General features: G+C 41.4%; 1 protein-coding gene across 3 annotated transcripts in view; it reads right to left on the bottom strand.

The window, feature by feature from the left end:
- Positions 1–6763: 6763 nt before the first annotated feature.
- The window catches only part of LOC142655651 (HUWE1-associated protein modifying stress responses), a 28519-nt gene continuing 24437 nt past the window's right edge, over positions 6764–10845 (bottom strand). For all 3 annotated transcript variants that reach the window (XM_075830087.1, XM_075830089.1, XM_075830088.1), the window contains exon 5: positions 6764–8555. In XM_075830087.1, coding sequence (XP_075686202.1) covers positions 8311–8555 — 245 coding nt within the window. In that variant the 3' untranslated portion in view covers positions 6764–8310. The remainder of the gene's footprint in view (positions 8556–10845) is intronic.

Below are 10845 nucleotides of genomic sequence, written 5' to 3'. Positions count from 1 at the left end.
GCAATGGAAACCCACCAGAAGTGACCCCATTTTGGAAACGACACCCCTCAAGGAATTCATTTATGGGTGTTGTGACAATTTAGACCCCATAGTTTCTTCACAGAACTTATTTGAATTGGGCTGGGAATTTAAAAAAAAAAAATTTTTTCCAATAATATGTCGTATTGGCTCAAAATTTTTTATTTTTACAAGAAATAAAATACTCCATTTTGTTGCCCAATTTGTCCTGAATGCGGCAATACCCCATTTGTGGTGATAAACTGTGGTTTGGGCCCATGGGAGGGCTCAGAAGGAAAGGACCACCATTTGGCCTACTGGGGATTTTCTGGTGCGAAGTTATGTATGCAGAAGCCCCTGAGGTACCAGTACAGTTGAAACCCGCAAGAAGTGACCCCGTTTTAAAAACTACACCCTTAAGGCATTTATCTAGAGGTGTAGTGAGTATTTTGACCGGAGACCTACACCCCATAAACTGTAATGTGGGTTCTCCCGGGTATGGCAATACCCAACATGTGGCTGTTATCAGCTGCCTGGGCACACAGCAGGGCTCAGAGGGGAAAGACGAGGGGGGATAAGCTGTGCAGAGTACATCAGGGTAAGTAAAATTGGGGTAAATTATAAACCAAGGGATGTATGATAAATTTTAAAACACTTTCATACAGAGCTCTGGTTTTTCGGGAGACGTGTCACATTGATATATTGTGTCCTCCCTTATCCCCCTCTTATAGCAGACTTTGTACCTCTTGACTTTTTCTCTTGCCAGTTTGGGGAACTTCTCCTGGAAAGTGTTGCCCTGGTACGATGCGTGTGGGCCCGCTTCCAGAAGTACTGGGTCCCCCCCCCCCCTTCTTGGTCCCTACAGATTAGGTTCTTGATAATCACCACTTGAAATTCCAGGAAAGTTCCCCTCTGGCCTGCACATCGACGTAGCACGTACACATTGTACAAAGCCATCTGTATGATGTGCACGGCCAGCTTCTTATACCACACCGCATGGCGCTGTAGGGCTTCAGGACTTGATCTGACAAGTCCACCCCTCCCATGTACCTATTGTCGTCCAGGATGCAGTCTGGTTTGGGGGTCTCTGTACTGGTACCTCGTACAGGTACATGGGTACTGGTGTGGCATCTCTCTTGTCCTTGTACTTGACACACAATATGTTGCTGCTAGATTGTGCCCTGCTCTCACCCCTTCTGAGCGTTTGCCCAAGCAGAGTCTTAGGGAGGCCTCTCAGATTTCTTCTAGCAGTGCCGCAGGACTTCTGGAAGCGTGGCAGTTGAAGAGTGGGATGCTGGTATAAAAATTATCCAGGTAGAGGTGGTAACCCTGGTCCAGCAGTGGGTGCACCAAATCCCACACAATTTTTGCATTATCTCCAGTAAGGGTGGGCATTCTGGGGGCTGAATACTTGTGTCCTTCCCTTCATGTATCCTAAATCTGTTGGTATACCCTGATGCACTCTCGCACAGCTTATACATCTTCACGCCATACCTTGCCCTCTTACCCGGCAGGTACTTATGGAATTGAACCCTCCCTTTAAAATCTACCAAGGACTCATCAATAGAAATACACTTCTCGGGGGTGTATGCTTGGGAAAACCGGGCACTGAAACGGTCTAATAGGGGTCTCTGTTTATACAAACGGTCAAAACTGGGGTCATCTCGGGATGAGCACTGCTCATTATCCGTATAATGTAAGAAGCAAAGTATTGTCTAATTTATTTATTTTTTTAGGTTACAGTTCAGTTCTGAAGTTGCTTTGAGGGGCCCATATATTAGAAACCCCTATCAAACACCCCATTTTAGAAACTAGACCCCTCAAAGTATTCACAACAGCATTTAGAAAGTTTATGAACCCTTTAGGTGTTTCACAGAAATTTAGAGCAAAGTAGAGGTGAAATTTACAAAAATTTTTATGTCAGAAAATCCTCTTTATACTATTTTTTTTATAACAAAGTTTTATCAGAGAAACTCAACTCAATACTTATTGCTCAGATTCTGCAGTTTTTAGAAATATCCCACATGTGGCCCTAGTGTGATAATGGACTGAAGCACCGGCCTCAGAAGCAAAGGAGCACCCAGTGGATTTTGAGGCCTCTTTTTTATTAGGCACCATGTCCGGTTTGAAGAGGTCTTGTGGTGCCAAAACAGTGAAAACCCCCGAAAAGTGACCCCATTTTGGAAACTAGACCCCTTGAGGAATTCATTGTAGTTTTCTTGGGGTGCAAGATCAGTTTTTATTCTATTTTTAAGAGGCGTGGTGACTAAAAAACAGCAATTCTACTTTTGTTTTTTTGTTCGATTTTTTTTTTAACAGCGTTCACCGTGCGCTATAAATGACATATTCACTTTATTCTGCGGGGCGATACGATTACGGTGATACCAGATGTTTATAGTTTTTAGGTCTTATGGCGTTTGCACAATAAAATACGTTTTGTAAAAATCATTCACTTTTTGTGTTGCCTTATTCTAAGAGCCAGAACTGTTTTATTTTTCCATCAATAAAGCCGTGCGAGGACTTATTTTTTGCGTAACGAACTGTAGTTTCGATCATTACCATTTTTAGGTACATGCGACTTTTTTATCTCTTTTTTTTCCATTTTTTGGGAGGTGAAGTGACCAAAGAATTGTGATTCTGGTACGGTTTATTATTATTTTCATTTACGGCGTTCACCGTGCGGGATAAATAACGACATAATTTTGTAGTTTAGGCCGTTACGGACGCGGCAATACCAATTATGTATAGTTTATTTATATTTATTCAAAATAAAGGACTGACAAGGGAAAAGGGGGGATTTTTACTGTTATCACTTTTAAAACTTTTATTTTCTTATATTTACACAACTTTTTTTAATTTGTTTTTGACTTTATTACTTTGTCCCACTAGGGGACTTGAGGGCAGGAGGCCCTGATCGCAATTCTAATACACTGCACTACATGTATTAGAGCTGTCAGCTACTCACTGACAGCAAGCATAGTGGGTCCTGACTTCGTCAGGACCCACTAGGCTTCCGTTGATGGCGTAGCCAGAGTCCATTGTTAGGATTCTGGTTGCCATAGTCACGATCGCCGGCCGCTATCGCGGATCAGGCCGTCGATTGTGACTATTGAACGCAGCTTCTAAGGGGTTAATCGGCGGGGGAGCTCCGCGATCGGTCCCGGCACATTGAGCAGTGATAGTCTGCTGTCTGAAACAGCAGCTGTCACAGCACATGAACGCGCCCTGCGCGAACGGCGCCGTGTTTACTCCATGACCTACTATTAGGTCACTGAGCACGAACGCTATAGCTAGCATGACCTAATATTAGGTCATGGAGCGTTAAGGGGTTAAAGGTCCCCAGGGCTGTCTGCAAAAAGTTTCCTAGTCTCCAATTGCATCACTAGGTTTCTGGTGATACAATCAAAGGAGCAAGTTTCACCATGAGGTGGTCATAGACTGCAGTGATCAAAGGATTAAAATCTGGGGGGGGGGGGTAAGAGTTCACACCGTTCCCAGCCGTATTCACTAGGTTTCCCGAAGTACTTGAGCTGTTAGTAACAGCTCCTGCTTCTATAGCTGCACCAAAAGGCATCGCTGTAGATTAAGGACGTGCATGATCTGACCAGTGGGCGGTTATTAAGGGGTTAAAAAAGTGAGGCATCAAACAAGCCTATACATAATACATCCAACCATATACTATGAACATTAGTAAAACTGCAATAAAAACTCATTAAAAGGGGCTTTCCAGTACTTCATTTCTACAGTCTGACGAAACACAATATCAAATTGAAAGTACTTTGCCATTTACTAACATTTAAGACTACACCCCTCTGAAATTTGGACTTCTGATGACATCCCGACCGTTCACCGCTGAGGGCTTCTTCCCGATAAATGCATCTTCCTATCATCAGACGCCCATTCGGTGGGCCGTTCATGGCGAGCAGTCATTCTCCTGGAGCATGCGCAGTTCAAGGAAAGGCTGTTCCACGCATGGCCAGTACAGCAGCCTCGAGTGCACCTGCGTTGCCCGCTTATAAGCTAATGGTTTGCACTGCGCATGCCCATAACCAATCCCTGCTCATAAATTTAAATATAGGACCTCATATTTTATTCAATCATTATGTAGACTAAATGTACCGTGAGCACCAAGATGGTGGTGGAGGTGGAGTTGTTCTGGGCAGTTCTGCAGCTACCCCACCACACAGCATGCTGGGAGAGGCACACAGGATGCTGGAAGCATCTATACATCGTAACAGCACCATGCAAACAAACAGATGCGTGAGAAAAAGAGCAGAAAAGCAGAGGGGGGAAACCTGGAAGAAATCTAAGTATTGAGAGGTCAAGTAAGACGGCCAGTCAGTTTAAAAAAAATAAAATCATGTGTGTCGGAAAACCCCTTTAACCAGTTGCTGACTTGCCATAGATTATATACGTAGCGGTCACCTAACTCTACAAGAAAGTCTTTAACACGTCCTGCGTAGCTTTCCCCTTCATGCCTCTCCACTCCGTTACATAATCACTTATTAAACAATAGCGAAGCCCTACATAGTCTGAGAAAGACAAGACCAAATAAATATAGGTTATGCATGGGTGGGTATACTGCGCTAATAAATAAAAAAAAAATAGTTGTCATGGCATACCCTCTAAATTATTCTGCACCACCCTGAAACTAGAGCAGAAAATGAAATACATATTAGTTATCCCAAAAATCTATTTCTCTATTTAGGACCATTAGGGCTCATCCACACGCTCCGGAATTGACACGTTTTTTCCACCCGGAAATTTAGCTGAAAAAACACCACTGCAGAATACAGCAGCATAGTGGATGAGACTGACCAAATCTCATCCACATGCTGCGTCAAATTTCCGAGCCAAAATTGACCTGCGTTGCGTATTTTTCGGACTGCAGCATGTCAATTCCTGCTACGGAAAGGGTGCAGAATTGCTGCATTTTTCAGGAGATGTCTCCATCTCCTAACATTGAGAAAAACATAGAAATTTATGCACCATTTTCTGCCACAAAAAAAAAAAAAAGGGTGCACCTTTGCCATTCAAAATTCAGAAAATTTTCTGCAGCAATTCTATTATGTGTGGCCAAGTCCTTCGTGTCACAAGAATTGTATTTGCTGGAAGTTACTACAGCAATTCTAATAAGGACTGAAATGCAGAACGATTTCCCACTTTAGGCCTAGTTCCGTTTTTGGTAGGCAGAAAAAAATAAAAACCTGCCTCAAAATTCCTGGGCCTTAGACAATATTTCCCCAAAAACTCAAAGCCATCATCTAACTTATGGTGAAGTGTAAAAAGGCACCACAAGGTTGTTAATGGTGGAGTTTTATTACTTAAAATTTGCAGTCAAAACCAGAAGTGTTGCTTAAATTTGCCAAAAGGAAAAGGTTTTTTTTTGTTTTTTTAAAATAAACTCACACAATGTTATAAGGGCAGCTTTAATATATAACGTGGCACATCCCAAGCACCGGTTGTAAAAACAGTGACGTTCCATTCAAATGCTTTTACCAAGAAATCTTTTCATAGCCCTTCCATTATGCTTGTTGTCTATTCAGGGATCAACCTACTAAAAGTGGCAAATTTCAATATATGAAACCTAATAACAGAACATGTACAAATATCAACTCAGATGATTGTCAGATGTGGACGCCTTCATACACTCCTATTGGTAGCAGCGATTCATACACGTGAATGGTAGAAAGTATTATGAGCTCTAGTTCAAGACCTCGGCCTCCTGCAACGGAAGACCATGTAAAAAAAAAAAAAATTAGGCTTCTGTCAAGAGTTGACATGGTCAATGATCACACATCCACTGACAGGTAGTCATTTAAAAGAGCTTTCCCATCAGGGACATTTATGACATATCCAAAGGATATGTCATAAATGTCAGATATATGCAGATCCCACCTATCCCCCCCCCCCCCCTCCCTAAATCCCATTTTACCTTTTTCTGCTTCAGCTACCTCCTAGCCATTTCATGACTATATGGTAGGGAGTTACATAAACAGTGTAACTCACTGGGCTAAGCTGTTCCCGTAACTCCCAATATAGTGAATGGCAGTTACGGAAGCAGAGTAGCATGCGAGCTACGCTGTTCCTGTGACTACCACAACAAAGAGCAGTAGAATAGAGTTTAGGGGGCCCCGTTCTAGAGATAGGTGCAGGTCCCAGAGCTGGGACCCGCATCTGTGACTTCTCACTGATGGGAAAACCCCTTCAAGAGCCAAGAAGGAATATCAATTTGTTTGATATACAGTTGGTTCCAGATACAGTATCAGCAGTATCCAGCTGAACAGAGCAATAGTTCTGATGTGTCCAATATGGGTAACATCAGGAACATTGCAAGGACAAGCGGTCTCTAGTCGGAGAGTTGGATGGAAAACCCTTTTTAAATAAGAGTACCCTAAGTGTTGAGGTGGCAGATAAAATCATTTTAAATAGATAAAGAAAAATAATATTTGATAAAATTGTGAAAACCACACTTTTACATGTTCTTTTTCGCACAGGTTGTTGCTGCCAAATCAGCCGTATAAAAATGTTCTCAACTAAAAACTTCAAAAATGATGGTGCTCAGCATTCACGCCAAGAGCCATGATTCGTAGTCACCAATGACCAGCACAGATAAGCATACCCTACTAATGAAAAACACATGCAAACTGTCTCTTCCAATGTCACTGTACAGGACTACGAATAAGGCACTCCAATGTTTTGGTCTCCACCCCCCCCCCGCCCCAACACACACCCCCTCCCCCAACTATCAGACCATTTACCACTATTCGCAGGAGTGCCTTTATTGCCATAAAAAATGAAGTTCAGTTTACACAATGTCACGGATGAAGTCTGGTGACAAAACACATGGATTCAGAAAACAGCAGATTAAGGCCAAATGCTTCTGCATTATTGGTTGCAGGTTCTAAATTATAACATTCCCAATAATACAAAAGTTATACAGATCAAAATTTTCAACATTATACAGAGCTGGATATTTCTCAAGTGGCCAGGAATAAGTCCAATGTGTTTACACTGTGCACCAAAGTAATACAAAGGAACCTTCTTTTAGCAGCCCTTTTACTGTTTGGGGCATCCATGAGCTACTTGACAAGCGGTACAGTACCATCTTTCTGTACAGAGCGTATAGTGTTCAATTCCAACTGTAAGCTTAAACACATGTAAATAATTGAGGTGAAGTCTTACACTTCCTAAATATTATTGGTTTACATGAAAAGGATATTTAAAGCACTATAAAACAAAAAAAAAATCTAAAACTGGGTAGCCATTCTAAGATTTAGTCGGATCATTCAAAACAAACCTTTGAGTCTAGGGCAAAGAATGAAGCTGCAGCAAGCACTGAAATGTGTCAGATGGCATGCCACAGAGAGAGAAAAAATACCACTAAAAGGTTATAGTCACCTTATCGCTCACAAAGGAATATACAGAACACAATCCCAATATGTCTAAATTGTTCATTACGTGTATTTTGGGGGCAAAAAACGTCTGTATGGCTGCAGAGAAAAATAAATAAAAACCATGGGTGAAAGGGAAACTATACCTTCAGTAAACAGAATAAATACACCATTGACCAAAAATGTACAAGGAGAAAGTTCTAGAAATAGTTTGTTTTTTTGTATTTTTTAGGGTTTAGTGTGGCTTATACAGTTACAATTACCTAACAAGGTTACAACAAGCATGTAAATAAGTGCATACATATGCTTAAACTGACCAACTTTAAAAGCCTATGGAGAATCATTTGGAGACGTTTTAATATTGGCATGTCAGCGCACTAACACATACAAAGTGAATCCAATAACCTTCCTCAAGTGGATTCATTGTGTATGACCATCATAGCACCTCCGTAATTCATCACACAATAACCAGAATTTAAACAGAAAAAAAATAAAATGCTTACAACTTTGAACAGTGTATGAAAAACACAATGGAAGCCTACAGAAGTGATGTGTGCCCACTAATGTCCCGGGCAAACTCAAATGGCAATACTGTTGAAACAAAAACACAGATAGAGGGGAGAAAAAAAAAAAATGATTTCTTTCCCTTTGCAAATACAAGTAAGGTCACTTCGCATTTAATGTACGGACGTTCACCTAGGATGATCTTACCATATACTACACAATTTCAGATGTTCTGTTAAGTGTAAAGTTCAAAGAAAGCCAATATGCATCTACTGTAATATTTAGAACTTCCTTATGGCAATTGTTGAATTCACTCGTTTTAAACAGTGAAAAGGGAAGATGGTTCCTTCCAGACAGTATGTTGAGGATAAAGTGGCTTTCAAGCAGCATGGTGGATTTTTTGATTTTTGTAGGATTAGATCATTCTGTTGCGTTTATTGGTTGGCGAGTCCGTAATGACGTTGCTGCACTGGGCTGAGGTGCGCTTTCTAGTACCACCATTGTCCAAGTGGAGTGCCATTTCCTCCGATATGAAAGTATTCAAATCGACATCAAGAAGTCCATTTCTCCTACGGCTGGTATTAGAACTTCCACCAACATGAGTGGGTGAGCCCGGAGTACTTGAACGAACACTTATACTAGCCATTGCACCACTCAGACCTGAAATTAAGAAAACAACTGTAACAAACAGAAGACAATTTCACTTGCCAAAATTGCATATTCAAGCTTTACCTACACAGACAAGCAGATATATATATATATACCCCGCCTGCACAACACTTTCATATGGAGGTGGTGTTAGGATGTATTCGTATGGCAGAATCTATATTAACTAATCGATGGCCTCACGTGCCAATTGAAAACTTGCCTTAAAGTGGCCATCTAACATAAGATTCACCATAAGTTTAACACAGAGGTGATTAAACATTGGAATCATCTTAACAGTAACATGGACATCTGGTCCTACATGGCTTTGTGGCGATACCACACAATCTAAGGCCTCATGCAAACGTCAGTATTTGGAAGCCAAAACCAGTAGTGGAACAAACAGAAAACCTAGAATGAAAAGATTTGCACCTCTTCCGTGTTTTGAACCCACTCCTGGTTTTGGCTTCCAAATACGGACGTGTGCATGAGGCCTTAAAGGGAAGGTGTCATGACATTTTTTTTTATATAATATTGCTTTTAGTAGGATACTAAAATAAATTTTATTTATTTGTGTTCTTGTGTTGTACTTTACTTTTTTCTTACTTCTCTATGGGGGCTGCCATTTTTTTTTTTCATCTCTGTATGTGTCGATTAACGACACATACAGAGATGGAATACGGCACATACATCCCCATAGAGAATGCGAACGGGAGCCGGTCCATTCACTGCAGCGTATGTCGTCTGTGTGGGAACACAGACCAAAACGAAGCTAGTTAGAGCGAAATCCGGTGCCATTCTCATGTGGACCGGAAGACGCTGCCGGACAGTAAGACTACGACATCCGGCCGCGGCTTCCGGCCATATGTTCAAGGAAGCGAAGACGCAAGGCATAGGAGCGGAGGCGGCAGCAGGAGCAGGTAATTTAGGTTTGTGTATGTGATGTGTGTATTATGTTAGTGTTATACTGTCTGTTTGGCACTGTATCTAATCCTCCTACACTGTGCAGTCGCTCAGAAAATGGCGGCACAAAGTGTAGGTGGTTTGAAGATTCAAACCCCTCCTTCTCCTGGCACTAGCCAGAAGAAGGGAGGGGGGGGGGGATTATGTGAGGACACTAGAGCGAGTGTGTCTACCCCAAATTTGTAGCATAAAGCAATGAAGTTGCTTTACCACATTGACCATAATGCAATTTTGGAAACTGCTCCCTCTAGTGACCAGCACATGGAAATGTTATAAATTAGAATCTAATTTATAATTTTTCCTGACTTGTGAAAAATGTAAAACAATGTGTAATCACTTAAAGGGAATGTGTCGCTAGAATTTCTTTTGTTTTTTAAAAAACAGTTATTATTTAAGGGACAAAAACTATTGCAGGGTCTTGAAGCAGTGTTCTATCGGTTGTCAGCCACAGTTTATACACTTACCTTTCTTAACCCCTTAATGACCAAGCCATTTTTTACATTTTTCCATCGTCTCATTCCAAGAGCTTTAACACTTTTATTTTTGCGTCGACATAGCTGTAAAAGGGCCTGTTCACATCACCGTTCATTTCCGTTCTGGGTTTCCGTCTGAAGTTTCCGTCGGGTGAACCCCGCAACGGAAAGTGAAATTGAAACCACAGCTTCCGTTTGTCACCATTGATCTCAATGGTGACGGAAGCATCGCTAATGGTTTCCATTAGTCACCATTCCGGCAGGTTTCCCGACGGAATCAATAGCGGAGTCGACTCCGCTATGGATTCCGTCGGAATACCGGAAACCTGCCGGCACGGTGACGAACGGAAACCATTAGCGATGTTTCCGTCACCATTGAGATCAATGGTGACTGAAACGGAAGCTGTGGTTTCAGTTTCACTTTCCGTTGCAGGGTTCACCCGACGAAACTTCTGGAACGGAAATGAACGGTGATGTGAACAGGCCCCAAGGTCTTGTTTTTTGCGGGACAAGTTGTATTTTTTAATAGCACTATATAGATGTACATATTTATTGATTAACTTTTATTAACTTGTTATTTGGGGGGGGGGCGATAGAAAATAACCAGACATTACGCCACTCTTTTTTGCTTCCTGGATCTACGCCGTTTACCGTGTGGTATAAATAACACAATAACTTTATTCAGCGGGTTGTTAAGATACCAAATTTGTATAGATTTTGTATGTTTTACTACTTTTACACGGTAAAAACGTTTGTTTTTTCCCAAAATTATTTGTTTGTGTCTCCATATTTGAAGAGCCATAACTTTTTTATTGTTCCGCCGATGCAGTTGTATGAAGGCTTTTTTTTTTGCGGGAAGACTTGTACTT

Source organism: Rhinoderma darwinii, chromosome 6, assembly GCF_050947455.1.
Source record: "Rhinoderma darwinii isolate aRhiDar2 chromosome 6, aRhiDar2.hap1, whole genome shotgun sequence".
Lineage (NCBI taxonomy): Eukaryota > Metazoa > Chordata > Amphibia > Anura > Rhinodermatidae > Rhinoderma > Rhinoderma darwinii.
The sequence above is the reverse complement of the archived record's forward strand: the minus strand, read 5'-3'. Positions and strand labels throughout refer to the sequence as shown.